At 36.9% G+C, this 21347-nt stretch overlaps 1 protein-coding gene across 8 annotated transcripts in view; it reads left to right on the top strand.

The window, feature by feature from the left end:
* Nucleotides 1–21347, top strand: part of LOC126186955 (diacylglycerol kinase theta) — a 703899-nt gene that overhangs the window by 581779 nt on the left and 100773 nt on the right. For 5 of the 8 annotated variants that reach the window (XM_049928254.1, XM_049928253.1, XM_049928259.1 and 2 more), the window contains 3 exons: nt 1759–1907; nt 14940–15122; nt 15533–15598. In XM_049928254.1, the coding sequence (XP_049784211.1) occupies nt 1759–1907; nt 14940–15122; nt 15533–15598 (398 nt within the window). The remainder of the gene's footprint in view (nt 1–1758; nt 1908–14939; nt 15123–15532; nt 15599–21347) is intronic. The other 3 variants (XM_049928257.1, XM_049928258.1, XM_049928261.1) reach the window with 1 other exon arrangement.

Raw genomic sequence — 21347 nt, 5'->3', positions numbered from 1 at the left:
GTAAAACAGTTTTTATGCAATTAAATATTTATGTGTAGGAGACCTGAGGCAGACAGCTTATAAACATCAAAACTTGCGATATTCGTATAATGAATAATGCCTGTTTAAAGGCTTTGGAGTGTTTAGTTTGAGAAGAATCTGAATTTCTGGTCATTACTTACAATTACTTTGAGTGATGGTCTGTTCACTTGGAAGAATTTGAAGCAAGTCTAAGTTTAACATACCAGTTTACACGTTTTTGAGGCATACAACCACAAGGTGGCTTTCTTTAGGACCTTCAGCCAATAGGATTTTGGAACTGTGGGATGGTATTCAATATTACCTGCTTAAGCATATAGCTCTAAAAAAGAATTCTGCTGCTGTTAAGTCAGAATCCTACATCGTCACTGTAAATGCTTAAAAAACCTTCAATGAAAGCAGAGCTTCAATTCACAATTTCATTTGTAGAAATATTCACTAAATTCACGCAATGTTTTCAAAGTCAAATGCCTGTGAAGAAAGGACTAAACAAATAATTTAAAGGCAGAAAAATTGGCCCAGCATATGCCTGAGGGTGCACAAATCATGAAAATAGAAGAAAGATTGGAAGAAATGGAGGTGGAAACTATTCAGAAAAATGCCAAGAAAAGAAAATCTAGTATTTTACTTCATTTTTTGCTAAGACTCCAAAGAAATTGTAATCCAAAAATATTTCCAATATTGAAGTACAGAATGTCATTAGTTGTAAAAATGTGACATAAATTTTGTTTGCGATTGAAGATTACCAATACTAAATTACCAATGTACCTGCATGTGTAAAGAAAAAAATAGTGTTACCCCATCCAGGATCATTATGTAATAGAGAAATTTATGATGGTCTTAACTGGCCTTTTTGATAGGGGATTATAAAAAATGAAAAAATTCATTTGTGCCATATCCATTTATGGAAATAATTTATCACATTTTAAAAATACTCCATCACTTTTTAAAAAGTATTTATCACTTTTTAATAATATTTTGTCACCTTTTCCAAGAGCTGCCATAGCTCTTCATCCTGTAGACATCATACGGGTCATTCTGGACATGTAGTCAATAATTGTGGTATCCAACATGCCAAAGTGTAAAATCCTTTAGCCATTTTTTTGCCAGAGTGCCCACACTTTAATGCCTGTGATTCACCACTGAACAGCATTTTATCTGGTCTCCAGTGGCACTGACAAAATTTAACTAACTATAAACCAGGTGTATGGTGTGTAGAGCTCCATTTCAAAACAGTATCCATCAGATATACGATGGTTTATTTTCATAAATGATTAGCATTATTACAGCCAGGACACAATGCACGAAGTATTGACTTAGACATATTACCACCAGATAAAGCTTCTATGTAGAATGTAGGATCTTGCAAACAATGAACTGTGTGAAAGAAGGCTCTGTTGTTTTGGTTTATGACTTAATTTTCTATGTTTACATATCATAATGAATGAAATTACATTAGAGGCTTTACACATATAGCAAAACTTTAATTGGAACACAGTTAGATTTTTTCCTCATTTTTGATTTACTGTTGTTTGGATCTTAAGATCATCAGCAAGTCATTCCTTAATTGTAACCTGTTAAGGGTTATCTTTCAGAATGTATATAACTGCACAGTCTGTATACAGTTTTAAAATTTAGAGATGTTCATTGTAGAGAGCACATTTTATGGAATGAAAAAGTTATTTAAACTCCATGAAAAAAACAGATGTTTTTATAATTTCATTAATATTTAAATTGCAGGTTATATGTGTTCCGTCATATCAAGGACTACAAAATTCTTGTTTGTGGTGGTGATGGGACAATCGGCTGGGTACTACAGTGTTTGGACAATGTTGGCCAGGATAGTGAGTGCTCATCCCCTGCATGTGCTATTGTGCCACTGGGTACAGGTGAGTTTTTTGTTGTTGAACAAATAATTGACTAATAAATCTTGAAAATCAATATCTACTATTTGTCATTCTTTCTGTTTCTGCCAGTGTCTGATTTTGCACACTGTTATTGCATTTCATTGATGAAACTAAAGGCAAATAAAGCTGTTGGCTTTGATGGCATACATCTAGAGATTCTTAAAACCATTAGACCTAAAACAAAATTGTGTTCCAGTGAGATTCAGAGAACTGAAAAATTACCAGAGTTTTTCAAACTGGGTAATGTATTTGCCATCCTGAAACCAGGCGGAGAAAGAACAGTTACTTCTCGCTACCGACCAATATCGCCATTCTTCATGAACTAAAAGCTGCAAGAAAGGCTTGTACTAAATCACAGTCAAGAGGCCATTGAAAGAGGTGGCTTTAGGAAACATCAAAGCTGCTGTGGCCATGTCTTAACAGTGACAACTCTAATAGACTCTGGGTTTCAATAAGGTCTCAAGTAAGCTTCAGATTTTGTGCAGCTTATGACACTGTGCAGAGGGAGGAATTGATGTCAAAGTTTTGAAGTTTATTGAAATCTTCTCGTGTCAAAAGCTAGCGTTTTTAGTGAACAACATGCTCTCTGATAGGTGCTTTAAGGTGTTCCTGAATGGATAATCTAGCAGATAGAAGACTCTAATTGATCCATTCCATCAAAATCCTGTATGCAAATGACCTACCATTAGTCTTCCAGAGTAAAGATCTTGTATGCTATGAAAATTTGTTGACAAATGATCTAATGAATTTGGGTGATTACTTTCATAAATGAAGACTTTATACTAACCCAAATAAAACTGAGTTTACTGCATTTGATCTACTAACGAAGAATCCCAAAAGAAGCTACATGTGACTTTTGATGGAACCGCTGCACCCCTTACCTACAATCCAATAATCAAGGAATCATTTTGCCCCTGATATTCTAACATCAGTGCACCAAGCTTTGTGAGAAACTTTGTATGCTTCGCAAGAGTGGCAGAAGCAGGTGGGTTGTGGACGTAATACTCTACATTCTGCTGCACTCGCTCTTGTGTATTCTGCATATGAATATTGCCCTGCTGTATGGGAAAACAGCACCCACACAACACAGATACATTTGCAGCTTAATATATCCATGAGAGTTTACACTGATAACATTAGATCTACTCCAATTCAGTGATTACCTGTTCTTCAGTAATACTTTTCCGCAAGACCTAAGGAGGAAAGCAGATAAGGTAAACTTGGTCAAGGTCACGTCTCATAAGAAATCTCCCTTGCATGGTGACCTGCAAGATCAACCAACAACTTATCTTAAAACATGCAAACCACCCCTGATTAATTAAAAAATTACCAGTTCTTTCGATGTGACTCCCGAGTGGTGACAATGATGGAATGAACATGCACCCAATAACGTCCACCTGGTACAACATCCAACAAGGAAGGTTGAGGCATTCCAACTACCACACCTAACCTGGGTAAAGCTGGAATACATTAAGATGAGCCAAGGGAGATATGATTACACTGTAAAGAAATGTGCTTTCCATCCATCTCCAGACTGTGGAGCAGAACTGCAAACAATAGATCACATTATTAAGGAGTGCCCACTTTGAGCATTTTCTGTGGACTGGTTATCAAATTTGGACATTTCCATTTACAGTAGATACTTATGTGTACTTGTAAAACCATACAAAATGTATGCGCGCATGCACACACACACACACACACACACAGAAGAACCAAAGAAACTGGTACACCTGCCTAATATTGTGTAGGACCCTCTGAGCATGGTGAAATGCCGCAACACAGCGTGGTATGGACTCGACTTATGTCTGAAGTAGTGCTGGAGGGAATTGACACCATGAATCCTGCAGGACTGTCCATAAATCCATACGAGTACAAGGGGGCAGAGATATCTTCTAAACAGCACATTGCAAGGTATCCCAGATATGCTCAATAATATTCATGCATGGGAGTTTGGTGGCCGGTGGAAGGTTTAAATTCAGAAGAGTGTTCCAGAGCCACTCTGTAGCAATTTTGGACATGTGGGGTGTCCCATTGTCCTGCTGGAATTGCCCAAATCCATCGGAATCCACAGCGGACATGAATGGATGCAGGTGATGAGACAGGATGCTTACATGCATGTCACCTGTCAGAGTCATATGTATACGTATCGGGGATCCCGTGTCACTCCAACTGCACATGCCCCACACCATTACAGAGCTTCCATCAGCTTGAACAGTCCCCTGCTGACATGCAGAGTCCATGGATTCAAGAGATTGCCTCCATATCCGTACACGTCTATCCACTTGATACAACTTGAAATGAGGCTTGTCTGACCAGGCAACATGTTCCCAGTCATCAACAGTCCAATGTTGGTGTTGATGGGCTCAGGCATGGCATAAAGCTTTGTGTTGTGCAGTCATCAAGGGTACATGAGTGGGCCTTCTGCTCTGAAAGCCTTTTATGTTTCATTGAATGGTTCACACGCTGACAATTGTTGATGACTCAGCATTAAAATCTGCAGCAATTTGTGGTTAGGTTGCACTGCTGTCATGTTGAACAGTTCTCTTCAGTTGAGTTGGTCCTGATCTTGCAGGATCTATTTCTAGCCGCAGCGATGTTGGAGATTTGATGTTTTACCAGATGCCTGATATTCACGGTACACTCGTGAAATGGTCATACAAGAAAATCAACACTTCATCGCTACCTCAGAAATGCCGGTCCCATCGCTTGTGTGCCGACTATAACACCGCCAAGTTCAAACTCACTTGAATCTTGAGAACCCACCATTGTAGCAGCAGTAACCGATATAATGACTGCGCCAGACACTTGTTGTCTTATATGGGTGTTGCCGGCCACAGCGCCATGTTCTGCCTGTTTACATGTCTCTGTATTTGAATATGCATGCCTATACCAGTTTCATTGGCACTTTGGTGTACGTTGATAAAACTGATTTTTTGATCTCATTTCCCCTTTTTATTTTATTTTATTTTTTTCTTATTCCTTAAATGTATTTATTATATTTAAGTTAAGAGGGCTTGCTGCGAGTCCTGTTGTTTTTGAATTTAGCTGTTGTATTAAGGCTTTTTTGTATGTTGTGCAGTAGCAGTGTATGAATTTCCTGTTGTAACATATTTTGATCTTTACAGTATTTTTGGTTTATGAACAGTTTGTTATTATATCCAGCATTGTCATCAAATATCATGTCTCCATGCTCGTTGTCAAATATGTGGGATTTAGGAAGACTGCTCGCTAGACAAACATTCAAACAAATCCATTTAATGAGTTTTATTACAAAAAAGTAAATGACAATACTTAACTTTGACAATTACACAGAAATGTTAAAAGCAAAGGGCATCATACAAAATAAGCAATCTCCTCAGTATAAGAGTTCCCAAGTCTGTGTCACTCAGAGCATACAAGCAAAGTAACAAGCGTTGATGCTTCTATCCAAGTCACTAGTCTTGAAGGCACTATTCAACTGGGCGTTGCCATTCAGTCACGGTGCTGAAGTCCTCTTCATTTGACTTGACACCATAATATTTGTTATTTCCTATGTAAACTTTTGGAAAAATTTTGATCATTTTTTTCTTTTGTCAGGCTCTTTTGGCATTGTTTATCTATTGGAAACATCATTGTCTTCGATATTTTTGAGTAGCTGAAGTGGTAAGATGGCTCAGTGGATGGCCCATCAAAAACTGAACACAGATCAAGCATCTAAGAAGTTGTACTAAGCCGTGAAAAAAAGCACAATAGAAACAGTGAATGGTCGAAGAACAAGAAGTGCAATATAGAGCATCCTAAATTAGCAACTATATTGTGGTTAAGTAGTGACAGTGCTCAAGCCATGCAGGCAAGCTGTGTTCAAATTTTCTTGTACCCATCTTGTGGTGTTACAGTTCTTTTTGTTATGTCCGTGCTTGCTACGAAATGGGAAGAGAAATTCTGCCTTATGCAAGACACTGTTTTTCTGTTTTGTTTCACCCAGACAAGTTTCAGCACATTTAGTGTTATCTTCAGTGAATTATTTTTATTTTCTAACTGTAAAATTGTTGTTACACATTAACATTTAATGAAACTTTTGGTACATAATATTAACAATTGTGAATGAATAATTGTTGTAAAATATTATGCACTATGTGTTGTTTATAACATTATGTCGAAGTTCTGTTTATAGCTAATTGGCAAAAATAATGGATGTATGCATTAGTTTACATACCTTATATGATACTACTGGACATTTATTTTGGTAGCTATTCTGCTACACAATCTACAACTTCTCATCTGCCAACAGCAAAATATAATTTTCATTTTTCTGTTTATTATGCATTTACAAACTGAAATGAGTACATATCACGTTTTTCGTGAGTAACTTATGGTTTTGATATTGTGATGCTTTCTCATATGTTGTTGGTGAAGTGAATAGTCAGATTTCATGACCTATGGTCGCTTGACACTGCACTTTCTCCAATTTTTCAAAACGTAGGCAGAGTTTTCACTGCCATTACATGTTGTTGTAGCTGCGTAGTATTCATTTGTTTCATAGCGTGTTTGGCTGGGTGAGGGGCATGAGTTTGAAGTGTATTTGGCAACTGTGGTGTTTGGTTTGTGTGTGTGTGTTCAGGACTGGGGCAGAGAGAGAGATAGATACATAGATAGATAGATAGATAGATAGGGAAGGAGGGAGAATGAATTCCCCCCCCCCCCCCCCCCCCCCCCCACCCCAATGAGTAGTTTTGGTGTGGGTGTTATTTGTATAGTTCTTCTATTGTGGCGAAGAGGTTTTTATTGCACAGTGATGTGATGTATTCATTGAGTTTTTTTTGGTGTTTTTCCGTGATAGTTTTATTCTATTGTTAATTTTTGGTATAAGCTGCTCTTAGTTTTAAGTATGTGTAAGTCAGTTTCAATGGTGATTGTGTGCTATCAGGTGGTCTGCAAATGTTGAGTGTGAGCTATTGCTTTTCAGTGCTCTGAGGTGTTCTGTGTACCTGGTTCTGAAATTCCTGCATGTTTGGCCACATATACAGATTGACAGCAATTGCAAGTAAGTTGGTATATACCGGACTGGCTGTATTTGTCAGTGTTGGTGGTATTTCTTCCAAGTCTGATTTGTATTGTGTTGTTGGTTCTGTATGCTATGCTGAGTCCTTGTTTCTTTAGTATATTACCTACCCTGTGTGTGACTTCGTTGTTTGTATGTCATCATGTGCCATTTGTTGCTTACTGTCTGCTGATTTGTTGTGTGTTATGTTGTGTTTGTTTTGTGTGTGTTTCATGGTGACTGTTGTTTGTTTTTGTATTTTGTTGTTTATTTTGTCTACTCTCTTGGCATCATATCCATTCTCCTGTGCAATTTGTTTTATTGTGTTCAGTTCTTGTGTGTAATCATGTTTGTTCATGGGTATTTTCTTCAGTCTGTGAAGTAAATATCTGAAGCTGGCTTCTTTGTGAGTAATGGGGTGACTGGATTAGTTATGAATAATGGTGCTGGTGATTGTGGGTTTTCTGTAGATTGTGAATTCATGTTTGTTGTATCTTTTGTATGGTGAGATCTAAGATATTAAGTTTTTCATCTGTTTGTGTTTCAACAGTGAACTGTATTTGTGGGTGGATGGAGAATATGTTGTCATGATCTTCTTTTATGCGAGACTGTGGTTCAAAATAATATATTGGTACAAATATGTAGTTGACATAATTTGCTTAATTGATGAACCACAGCCTCGCATAAAAGAAGATCATGGCAACGTATTCTCCATCCACCCACAAATACAGTTCACCATTGAAACACAAACAGATGAAAAACTTAATATCTTAGATCTCACCATACAAAAGAAACAACAAACATGAATTCACAATCTACAGAAAACCCACAATCACCAGCACCATTATTCATAACTAATCCAGTCACCCCATTACTCACAAAGAAGCCAGCTTCAGATATTTACTTCACAGACTGAAGAAAATACCCATGAACAAACATGATTACACACAAGAACTGAACACAATAAAACAAATTGCACAGGAGAATGGATATGTTGCCAAGAGAGTAGACAAAATAAACAACAAAATACAAAAACAAACAACAGTCACCATGAAACACACACAAAACAAACAACATAACACACAACAAATCAGCAGACAGTAAGCAACAAATGACACATGATGACATACAAACAACAAAGTCACACACAGGGTGGGTAATATACTAAAGAAACAAGGACTCAGCATAGCATACAGAACCAACAACACAATACAAAGCAGACTTGGAAGAAATACCACCAACACTGACAAATACAGCCAGTCCGGTATATACCAACTTACTTGCAATTGCTGTCAATCTGTATATGTGGCCAAACATGCAGGAATTTCAGAACCAGGTACACAGAACACCTCAGAGCACTGAAAAGCAATAGCTCACACTCAACATTTGCAGACCACCTGATAGCATACAATCACCACTCAACAAACACTGAAACTGACTTGCACATACTTTTCTTTTTTTTTTAAGATGTCTGCTTTTGCAAAGAATACTATTTCATATATATACTGTACAAACAAGGTAGAGGCAGTATTTTCCAACTTTTAAATGAGGTCTACCCTGTCACCACTAATGAGCTTGTATTCTGAGTGAGAATTCTAATGATATATGTAATTGTATTTAGTTAGATCCCCCTGAATGCATGCCTAAAAAATTTTGTATTACTCTCATTTAAAAAAAAAAAAAAAAAAAAAAAAAAAAAAAAGTGGCCCTGAATCTCAGCACTGAACTCTTCATTACTGGTGTTGCAATTTCCCAAAGAATTTCCTTAGTCTGTGACGTAATTAGAACATAAATCTCATGTGCAAAGAGCACTATGGTTCTGTTGTTTATTGTATTGGTCAAGTCATTTACATGCAGTGGAAATAGGACTGGTCCCAGATCAGACCTTTGTGGGTCTCCATAATTCATTTTTAAAATATAATTTATATATTTTCTGTAATAATTAGATATTAACTGAATTTAATTGTCTTTGAATTTTATTTTGGTAATATTTTAGATTAGATTAGATTAGATTAATTATTCATTCCATAGACCCACAACAGAGGCGATCCTCCTGGGTATGGAACATGTGATAATTGGGGTACGATTGGAAGTACGGTTCAGGATGGTCTGTAATTCCGTAATTACTTAACTTACACAAGAGACTGTCATGATCAATAATGTCAAAGGCTTTACTAAGATCAAGAAACATACCAGATACACATATATCATCCATTGCTGTTAGTGCTTCATTTAAAAAGATAGAAATTGCTGACAAGGTTGACTTTCCATCTCAGAACTCATGTGTTGGGTCATTCATCAGCATTTCTTTATTTAAGAAAGCTGCTAATCTACTAAGGAACATCTTTTTCCTGAGTTTTGCTACAGCCTGACAAAAATGAAATTGGCCTATAATTAACAGTTCCACATTTGGCACTCTTCTTATACAGAGGTGTTATTTCTGCAGTTTTAAGCCTGTTTTTGAAATACACAACCATCAAATGATGAATTTACTATGTCTACTAGTGTTCTACAATAACTGCTGAGCTGGAAATGGTTCCAATTGACAGGTAGTGTTAGAGACTTACACCATACAGGGTATCCATGCTGGACAGGTGCACAGGATGATCAATATTTACAGCTTTTGAGCCAAAGGGACAATGAACAATGGGTTGAGTGCTCCAGAACTGAGCTCAGCATTTGAAGAGACTGCAGGATATCATGTATAACATCAGTCTGTCGCAAAATGATTGCATGATTCAAATCTACATTCGTGATGACCAGTGCGAGCACCACTTCATACACCGCAACATGATGGTCGCCATTACAGATAGGCAAAAAATGCAGAAATGTTACCCCAGGATTGGCATCGGATGTTGTTTACAGATGAAACTTGGATCTGTTTGTACTCTGATAATCACAGAGAAAGTGTTTACAGACATCCTAGTTATAGTGAATGCCTCCAACACTGTGTCCCACAAGTGAAATAAGGTCATGGTGGAGTTATGTTCTGGGTTGGCATTACATGGGGCCACAGCACACGTCTCATGGTTGTTAAGGGCACTCTCACTGCTCTTTTATACAGGGACGAGATTATGCAGCCAACAATGAGCCCATATCAGCAACATTATGATGACAATTTCATCTTGATGGATGATAACTCACATGCTCATTGTGCTGTTCTCATGAACATGTTCCTTCAGCATGCTGGATCACAGAGTGAAGAGGCCAACCTGTTCCCCAGACATGAACCTAACCAAAGGTAGTATGGGGTTGATTGAAATGTGCTGTTTATGGATGATGACAGTGACCAAGTACTCTCTGCAACTTATGCCGAATCAACATTGAAAAATTGGGCAATTTGGACCATGGTTGGCTTGATGATTTCATGAATGGTATGCCACAAGGGATTAAAGCCTGCATCTGAGAAATGGGAAGTTCCACTATCTATTGAAATTGCAGAAGAGTACTGTAGGGGGGAGGGTGGGGGAGGGCACAAAATGATTTTTTTTATTTGGTGATCTGTAAACATTGCAAACAAATATACACACACAAAAAAAAGTTTTGCATCACCCCAGTTCCCAGAAATCCCGAAGATAGACGTTGACTGTGGACATTGTATCACAGACACAGTCCCTTTGACGGTTCAGAGATGTCACTAAATCCGCCCAATGATGTAAGCAACCATGCATGAGCTGCACCTATTAGACGGAGGGGGTCCAGCAGCTGATCAGTTGCAGTCATTGCACCTGGAAGGAGGTGCACAGCTTGTGTTGTCTGTAGTTCAACCAAGCCTAGACAGTCAATACTGGAGTTCGATCGTGTCCACATTGGTACTGTGTGCTAGGAAGTGATCTCAACAAGGGAAGTGTCCAGGCATCTTGGAGTAAACCAAAGCGATGTTGTTCGAACATGGAGGAGATACAGAGAGACAGGAACTGTCGATGACATGCCTCACTCAGACCACCCAAGGGCTACTACTGTAGTGAATGACCATTACCTATGGATTGTTGCTCGGAGGAACTCTGACAGCAATGCCACCATGTTGAATAACGTGTTTCGTGCAGCCACAGGATGTCACGTTATTACTCAAACGGTGCACAATAGGCTGTATGATGTGCAACTTCACTCCAGACATCCATGGTGAGGTCCAGCTGTACAACCACAACACCATGCAGCATGGTACAGATGGGCCCAACAACATGCCGAATGGACCGCTAAGGATTGGCATTATGTTCTCTTCACCAATGAGTGTCGCATATGCCTTCAACCGGACAATTGTCGGAGACGTATTTGGAGGCAACCCGTCAGGCTGAACACCTTAGACACACTGTTCAGTGAGTGCAGCAGGGTGAAGGATCCATGCTGTTTTGGTTGCATTATGTGTGGCCAATGTACACTGCTTGTGGTCATGGAAGGCACCATAACAGCTGTACGATATGTGAATGCCATCCCCCAACTGATAGTGCAGCCACATCGGCAGCATATTGGTGAGGCATTCGTCTTCATGGATGACAATTCACGCCCCCATCATGCCCATTTTGTGAATGACTTCCTTCAGGATAATGACATCACTCGACTAGAGAGGCCAGCATGTTCTCCAGACATGAACCCTATCAAAGATACCTGGGATAGATTGAAAAGGGCTGTTTATGGTCGACGTGCCCCACCAATCACTCTAAGGGATCTATGCTGAATCACCGTTGAGGAGTGGGACAATCTGGACCAACAGTGCCTTGATGAATTTGTAGATAGTATGCCACAACAAATACAGGCATGCATCAATGCAAGAGGACTTACTGGGTATTTGAGGTACCGGTGTGTACAGCAATCTAGACCACCACCTCTGAAGGTGTTGCTATGTGGTGGTACAACATGCATGTGTGGTTTACATGAGCAATAAAAAGGGAGGAAATGATGTTTATGTTGATTTCTATTCCAATTTTGTGTACAGGTTCCAGAACTCTCGGAACGAAGGTGATGCAAAACTTTTTTTGACGTGTGTATATGTATGCCTCAGAGCCAGTTTTTGTTTTATGTGCTATGAATTTTTAAAAAAAGGGGGCAATGAAAATCTTTTGCTGATGTGCTTATGAAACCAAGCTATTTCCTTTAACTGCTTTATCATATTGTTTGCATTGGATTCCCATAGAATTCTATACCTCACTTCTCTTTCTGTAGTAATGATAGCTGAATTTTGTGTTTGAAGCCGTAGCCCTTGCTATTCCTAATTCTACAACACTACATTCAAGAGAGTCTCCTTGTACATTACTAATGAATTATAAATACATGCATTCAGGTTGGTTGGCTTTTCATTGAGACAGTAATGGTACCATGACTTCAGTGTGTTACCATGTAAATCATATTTTTTTCTCCTTGCTGTTATATATGTGTCAGTATCAAGTACAATTGTAATTTAAACTGTGGAAAATCCAGGATGGAATGTAACAATATTATGAAAAGGATAGTTGCTACGCACCATATAGTGTCTTCTAAACTGTACCCCTTCCCTAAACCTCTCCATTCTTTTTCTTCACCCTTCTTCCTTCCCTTTCAACTCTTCCACCAGAAGAAGGAGCCATAGGCTCCCAAAGCTTGTGAAAGTTAAATCCTTTTGTGTGCTTGTTCCTCTGCTGCCACTTGGTGAGTAAATTTTTTTGTCTGTCCATTTATGTTATGTCACCATGTAGTGGAGATGCTGAGTCGCAGATAGGCCCAACAAAAAGAGTCGGAAAGTGAGCTTTCAGCCAACAAGGCCTTTGTTGGAAATAGACACCATACACATACATTCACACAAACACAACTCACACCCACATGACCACAGTCTCTGGCTGCTGAGGCCACAACAGCCTCAGCAGCCAGAGATTGTGATCATGTGTGAGTGAGTTGTGTTTGTGCACGCACATGTGTGTGTGTTTTTTGTATATTTCCAACGAAGTCCTTGTTGGCTGAATGCTCACTTTCTGACTCTTTATATTGTGCCCATCTGCAACTCAGCATCTCAGCTATACAGTGAGCAGCAAATATCATTTTCGTAATACAACTGTAACTTTATGTTATTTGCATTTGGACAATTACGGTGTTACAGTATTAATTTTTTCTATGAATACAATCTCACCAGAGCTTGGAATTCAATAAACTGAGACAATTACATTTATTCTGTGAGCATTACCATACCAGCTACTTCAAATGTGCTTTCAAGGCACACACTGCTAAGTTCTGTGACTAAGTAATATAAATCAAGATTGGTTTTAATGTAGACTGAGACCCTACTGTGTGAAATGCTTCTTCTACAATAGTCAGTAGGTAGCATGTATCCAAAAAGAACTCTCAAGCCTGTTTCAGCGTCTTTCAGCATTGTTCATTAAAGTACATAAAACACTACAATTAAATTTGTTTTTCGAGGGGATCCGTCATGAGCAAACACCCTTTTTTTTTTCTTTTTTCCCAGAAATGCTTCACTGAACTTACAGCATCATCAGTAGGTTTTCTTACTTTCTTTGTTGTTATCACATGCTTTGGTTTTTGTAGTTTTCTGCAGTGTGTGTTATAGCTATTTTTCTTCCACAGATTGTCATTTTTCTGGTTTCCCCATTTTCTTCACTGTTAAAACTGCACTTATAAACTTCACATTGTTTATAAGATGTGCAAACGAGATCATGTACATAATCATTGTCTGATATGTGTCATGTTGTACAATTTGTATTCATTTAAAAGGAAAAATTATGTGTAAAACGTTCCTGCTTTGTTTCACAAGAAAAATCTGAATATATATAAAAGTTGGAAATAAGATCACTAGATCACTATCTCGCCATCAGCATGGAAGAATTTCAGTGCTGGTTAAGTATAGAGACATTCTGAATCATAGTCCAGCATGCCTATCAAAATTTGGTAGATACGACAGTCAACTGTAACCATCACAAGGTGATTCATCAATAACATTTTTTTCTTCTTTTACCGTTAGGTCGGTTACAATAGAAATATACAGCATTAGGTGGCTTGCGGAGTAGATGTAGATGTAGATGTATTAGCAAATGCCTGCAGCTATTTAAATGTCATTTTTACTTTTACCAGGATTTTAATCTGCTCTAGAACGTGATGTTTTCACAGACGGATTTTAGTACTCAAGATAGCACAAATACCTAACAACCGTTATGTCTTCTAGAAATTCCATACAGCAGTTTGGTTCCACATAATTAGAATGATATTCCATGCTAATTAGTGTTTCAGTACAGATCACTCTGAAGATAACTTGATAACTTTGAAGCTTCCAATAAAATATTAATTGGCATGAGCTACTTGATATGTGGCTTCACAAATACTGTGTCACAAAGCTGATAAACTTAGTTTGGACAGGACAATACAGTTAGTATTTGGGTTAAAAATGTGCTGAATGTAAGTTCAGTGTATTTAACATATGCTAAGACTGTATTGGATATGATGTAAAGTTCAAAATGCAGGAAATTTTCTTCAAGACAATGTAATGTAATAATATACCTTATATAACTGTCTGTCAATTGTGTAATGGATGTTTTTCAAACATATTATATTGTTTCCAGCCTTCAGCATGCCTTAAATAACATCTTAGATTATAACTCCCCAAGAAAATTGCAGCATAGTATAGAGAGTTGCAGAGATATCACACACACTGTATTGATTCAAGACTTGGTGTTACTTTCGTACATTTCTTATTAAATTTTAACTGGATTTGTTTATGAAATCTGATTTTTCTAAACTAAGTTATTTATGTTCTTAGTTTGTAAGTATATCATGTATTTCATTAAAATTAAGTAAGTTATTCATTATGACAATGTTGACAGTGGTGAAAAAATTAAATAAAATAATTTAAAAATGTTTGTCTAAAGGTGAGTGGGAAAAAGAATGGAAATTACTTCTCACAATGTCAGTGAGAGTATATGACTTTATTACTAGACAGTTCATCTGAATGATATGAAGTCATGTAATTGAAGATATGCTTAAGAACTGTTTGTGAATATGTTCTGTGATTCTAGGAAATGATTTGGCTCGTGTGTTGCGGTGGGGCCCAGGATATACTGGTGGTGAAGATCCTTTGAACCTTCTTAGAGACGTAATTGATGCTGAAGAAATCAGATTGGACAGATGGACTGTTGTGTTTCACCCTGAGGACAAAGCTGAAGACAAAGGTGCTCCATTAAGCACCGGTAATTCTACAGGTCAGTGACAGAATGTAGAAAGTATTCATTTATTTTTATATATTTATAGCACCTTTTTTACCTACTTAATTAAGATTTTTTCCACTCAAGATAACAAAAATGCTTTAATATTCATTAGGCGTAACAGAAACAAGTAATTTTTGATGTCACAAAATGTTCTTCAGGAATATGGCTTCATTTTATCTGCAAGCATTGTGTAATGTATAACCTACTATCTGCTTTAAGCATTTCAGTGCTAGTTATGTTACATTGGTCTCAAGATATAATCAGCCTTGTGCTCATATTCATTATTGTAGAGTTTAGCTTACTAGTTTAGAAATTGTAGTAATTATGGGGCACAGACATACAATCCCTCAGACAAGGTAGTTTGCTATATGTTGGTGACTGAAGTCGATATTGTCTCTCTCCAGATCATCTTCAGTCTGACAGACTTAAAGGTTTTCCGGCTAGAGGCAGTTGGAGGAGGGGGGTGTGTGGTATGTATTCCACATCACTGAACTGTGGTATTTCAGTGTCTTCATTCACCTTGCTTGTCTGTTGTATGGGCTAAAATAAAACCTGTTCAAGGTACAATCACTTTGTGGTGATGGTAGATGCAGAGACAATCTGAAATTCTGTTGACTCATTTCTTTGTTGCTGTGATCCAAATAATGTTTAACTCTTACGAGTTTCCAAGGCCCTCCTCCTACAACTGTGGTGTTGTATTCTTGTTGTGGAATGAAACCTGCATGCGTAATATGAATATATTTAGTTGTTATCTTTGCTTTTTACAGCGTAGAGCTGTAAGCCATGTAAATGCTTGTTGTGCAGTGTTTCCCTATGGCATTTTAATCTTTTAAATAGTTATCAAAACGTGGAAATTAGGAAGTAATACAAAAACTGTAAGATGTCGAATAGCTGTACTAAAATTTTAAAGATATATTCACTGTGTGTGAGATAGGTCTGCTAGTCAGTAATTACTTTCAGGAGACGAAATATGTAGTTAGTCCTACAGGACACATAAAATTGATGACAAATCCTAGCTTGCAGAATAATTACTTCCTTACTCAGGGAGAAGAGGAGAGGTGTAGGTTGGGGTGTATTATTTATAGTGAGAACAGGTCACTTAGACACCAAGATGTGAGATACCTCCATGTAGGGAGGATAAGGATAGACAAAGATGAAAGAGAGAAGGAAAGCTATTTTAATCAACTTTATTATGTTACATTTATATTTTGTTTGAAGTTTTTTGATAATACGCAGGAGAGAGAGGGGGGAAGGGGGGGGAGAGATAGGGAGGGAGAGACTGCTCCCAATCTACATAAAAGAAACTGTATTTTTTCTGCTGATAGCAGAAAAGGCTATAGAGTAAATCATTCTGAACACAGGCCACATGATGGCTAACCATTTTTACTACTGGTTTACAGCAAACAATTTAAGTATTCTATTCACAAAGGCTCATATCATGCAATATTAAATAAATAAAAACAAGATGCCAGCAGGGAAAATTGATGTTAATGGTAATACACTAAATTAAACAGTGTTTGTACAACTCCTTTGGATCCAGCCAGATAACAAGATACACTGAAGGCTTCGCATACATAAACTGATAAGTACACTGAATGTGGCTTGTTTGCACTTAAACATAGCATTCATTATATTTTCTCGAAGACCTGAATCCTGGGTTATTTTGAAAACATTCACTCTATGTTGTCTTACAGAATTATATTCTGGGGAAATGCTGAACATATTCATTCAGCAAAGGTGAGCTGTAAACAATGCAGTTAAAATAAAGAAAATATTCCTTCAGTCAAAGCAAGGAGAAAGAATACTATGTATACAGAGAACTTAACATTTTACGGAGGTCTCTTGATAGATCTAAGAATTCCTACACTCACTTACCAGCCTTATTGACAGTTGAATTAGTAATAAAGAGTTAATTATGGTTGGTTTGTATCAGAACCACAATACAAGACATAAAAATAATATCTGTATGAACTTTACCACCCTAGAGTTCACAATGAACTCTTACATTTTGATACAGTGGTCAGTCAGCTTCCATCTGATATAAAACAAAGAATTTCAAACCTCTATCAATTAAAGTAAAATTAAACTCCTAGATAAACAAAGCTGTTATCACCCTCTGTTAGCATAATGGATAGTGTGTATGTCAATACTACTGTTACAATTGGACTTAATGAGGGTAGTGGGAAACTCAAAATTAAAAGACGGGCTAAGCAAGGAAATTCCATTTTAAGAAAACTATTCTCACCTGTCGCGAGGAAGTATTCAGACCCCTAAACTGAAAAAAGTAAGACATTTTATTCAAACATACCCAAACTACCTTTGTTTAGCTCATAATATTAATCTATTTACCTCTAGTACAGATCAGTCTCATTAATCAGTGGAAGAAGTTGATATAAAAAGTTTGAAAGTAAGCCTCAAAATTAATTAGAAAGAAATAAAACTACTATCAACTCATCAAATAGAAAATATTACATGTTACTCATTAAGTTAGAGAAGAAGTCGATGAGTTTTTGTATTTAGAACAGATTAATTGAACAACTCAACAAATAATGAAAATAATGAACACATGATTAAAAATCGTTATTAATGGTTTTAGTACAGTAAATACAGAGTTTTCAAAATAAAGCTCCTGATGTGTCTGAAACAATAAAACATGGTCAATGTGTAGTATTACTAATATCAGTGAGACATGGAATTTTAATGAAACAATGAACAAAACTCAAATTCCGTTATGAAACTTCCTGGCTAATTATAACTGTGTGTTGGACAGGGAATTGTATCTGGGACCTTTGCCTTTTGCTGTCAAGTGCTGTACCAACTGAGCTATCCAAGCACAACTCACCCCCACAGCTTTACTTCTACCAGTATCTCTTCTCCTACTTTCCAAACTTTACAGAAGTTCTCCTGCATACCTTATGGGAAGCACTCCTGAAAGAAAGGATATTTCAAAGATAAAGCTTAGCTACCACAGCCTGAAATTTATGCTAACGTAATGTAGCTAATTTTTAAATTGCTTGTTGTTCAGAAAGAGGTCTGTATAATATTTGATCAGATTTATGGCTCATGTTCTGTACTTTGCTAAGAGGTACTTATGGGTTGGGCCTCACAGTCCTGCATGGTTTTTTAAGGGAATGAAAATGTTGAAGTTCTGCATTGCTTCAATAATGCCTCCTATTTATACTAGAGTGTTTTCTTTTGGTTTCATATAAATCAACCATAGGTATGACTTATAGTAGCTGTAAACAGTTATATCCTTGATCTGATGGAATTACATTTTTCTGGAGACATAAGAGTCTCAACTTTATCTCTAATAAAGATAGAAGCTGAAGCAATGAAAATTTTTCTTGATAAAAAATATAAAATTACAGAGAGGCACAAAGGCTGAAAAGTGTTTAACTCTGGGGAATGAAATTCCAATACCTGTCTTACATCTGCTCACATAAAATCTGCTGTAGTGAAGTATCTAGAAAATTAAAATGGATCTCTAAAAGTCATAAAAATCTATATGGTTAGGAAAAGACAGCTACACAAAGAACTAAAATATAGCAGAGATATTGTTTTTATTGAGTATGGTAAACATCATAAAATTATATTTATGAATGTTATGAAGGCAGCAAAATGTATGTCAAACAGTATGTTAATCTTAAGACATAAAAATAAATCATTGCCATTGTTGACCTTCAATAGGTCTGAACTGGTTGTCTGTAACTACAAAATTTCTAAAATTAAGTTTGAAAAGACACTATGTAAAGCCTGCACAGATACTAGAGTGCCTTCATAAATGTTGTGAAATCAGTGTCAATGTAGCAGATATCCAGAAAAAGTATACCTGTTTAGGTTTGATCAAAATTCAGAAATGTTTCGATGATGGACATAGAAAATATATTGTCATTACAAAACAAAACTCCTACATGTTCGTAAGGGATCCCAGAAGGTTAATTAAATTGGTGACAGAATAGTAAGTCATACACTTACTTCATCAGTAAATCAGTTTTTGGAACACACTTATTTCCCAGATGTATTAAAGAATTCAGAAATAAAACAACTCTGAAAAAATGTGAGGAACATATGGGAAATTATTGCCATATCTCTCTTTGTCCTGTCTCCTAAAAAGTTGTTGTAAGATGTGATATTGTTTTGAGCAACCAGTTTGGTTTCCAGCAAGGAAAAATGCAGTAACTATCTTTGTTGACAAAGTTAGAATATCATTTAGATAAGAACAATAAACTGATAGAAATTTTGTGACCTTGCAAAGAGCCTCAACTCATTAGACCACACCTTTGCTAATCCACAAATGAGATACAAGAGATACTGGGGGGGGGGGGGGGGCAGTGTGCTGTAGCAACCTATGTCATACCTGTATAACCAAAGAAAAGTAATAATTACCTCAACATATGCAGCAAATTATCCTTCAGTGTGGAGAATGTTGACAATTCTTGGTACTAATCATTTCTGTTCTGTGTTAAATGATTTGTCCATCAGTGTCAGCTATCCATCAGTTCTATTTGTAGATGATACATCCACATTAATTGGTAACTGTGTTGCAGAAAAATGTAGGTTATTAATACACTCAATAACCAAATGTGTTGACTCTGAACTTCTGAAAGAACATCCGTGGTACAACTCAGGCCCCAAGCAGTCAAAATGTTAGCAAATTAAAATGAAGTAGCAAAATAAGGAAGTGGCAATTGTTTTACTTGTAGGACTAAATAGTGATAAGAATTTGAACTGGAATATGCACACTGAGCACTTACAAATTTTGGATTTGCAAAGAAAACATTATTCTGTCCCACTAATGTGGGCAAATGCAAAATTGCACACTACAGTTATTTCAAATCAGTAGTAAGGTATGGCATTGTTTTATGAAGTGGCTCTAGTAATATCTAATAGATATTGAAGACCTAGAAAAAAAGTCATAAGAAACACGTGCTGCACAGCCCTCTCCTTATACTCACATCTAATGACCATCTTTTTATACTGAAAATTAAAACTATTAATGAAAAATCATTTTCATCATTCATATCGCAAGAAATAAAATTAATTTTATGCTTCCTCTTCTTCTTCTTCTTTTTCATATTGTTATTGTTCAGTTAAAACCATATGCTCAGACTCCCTAATATAAGGGAATGAAAATCTTCATCAGACTGCAAGACAAGAACTTTTCTGAAATAGAAAGCTACATCTACTGAAAGAAGAAACTCTGACATGCAAATGTTACTATTCAGTGGAAGAGTTTATAAAGAACAAACTGATAATTTAAGCCGGGTGTCATTTATCGATGACAGTATTACAGTTCTTTTGAAAATCTTCTTAACTTTTTGAGTTGTAATCCATCTTATTAGCTACAATTTTATGTAAGTGAATTGTATAACTAATTAATGACAAGTGTCCTATACCTTAATAAAATGATTAGTAAGTATTTGTTATGAGATGTGTAAATCACTATTCATGCATTTAAAATTGGAAAAAAAAAACAAAAAAAAACTACACCTGTTTTTCGAAACTATGAGGTATGGCAGCTGGCAAGTTATTAGAAATGTGTCTTCTTGAATAATGTATACCTTGAAATGGTTTCAAATCTTTGGGAAGGTCATTCTTATCTTTATTATTCATCTTATGACTTGATCTGTTGGTATGAAAAAGAGATATCAGCAATATCAGAAAAACGATAAATGGGTGTTCACCATAAAGACAACCTGTTGAGTTGTGGACAGACACAACAAAAAGACTGTTACAAATTACACCTTTTGGCCAAAGCTTTCTTCAGCAAAGACAACATACACACAGCACACATTCACACATGGAAGCAAACATAATTCACACATGACTGTCATATAGAGAGCAAATCTTCCTAGCCTCCAAAAACCCCAAACCCCTCATCTGGTTCAGGTTCATTGATGATATATTCATGACCTGGACTCAGGGCCAAGAAAATCTATTCTCATTCATTCACAACCTCAACACCTTCTCTCCCATCTGCTTCGCCTGGTCCTCAACAAACTAGTGTGCCACCTTCCTGGACATTGACACCCTCCTCGCTGTGAGCTCCATCCGCACCTCTGTCCACATTAAAGCCACCAACCACCAACAGTGCCTGCATTTAGACAGCTGCTATCCCTTCGGCACCAAAAGATCTGTCCCACTCAGCCTGGTCACCCAGGGATGGCATACCTACAGTGACAAGAACTTCCTTTCCCAGTACGCTGTAAGTTTCAGCAA

Source organism: Schistocerca cancellata, chromosome 1 (assembly GCF_023864275.1).
Source record: "Schistocerca cancellata isolate TAMUIC-IGC-003103 chromosome 1, iqSchCanc2.1, whole genome shotgun sequence".
NCBI lineage: Eukaryota > Metazoa > Arthropoda > Insecta > Orthoptera > Acrididae > Schistocerca > Schistocerca cancellata.
The sequence above is the reverse complement of the archived record's forward strand: the minus strand, read 5'-3'. Positions and strand labels throughout refer to the sequence as shown.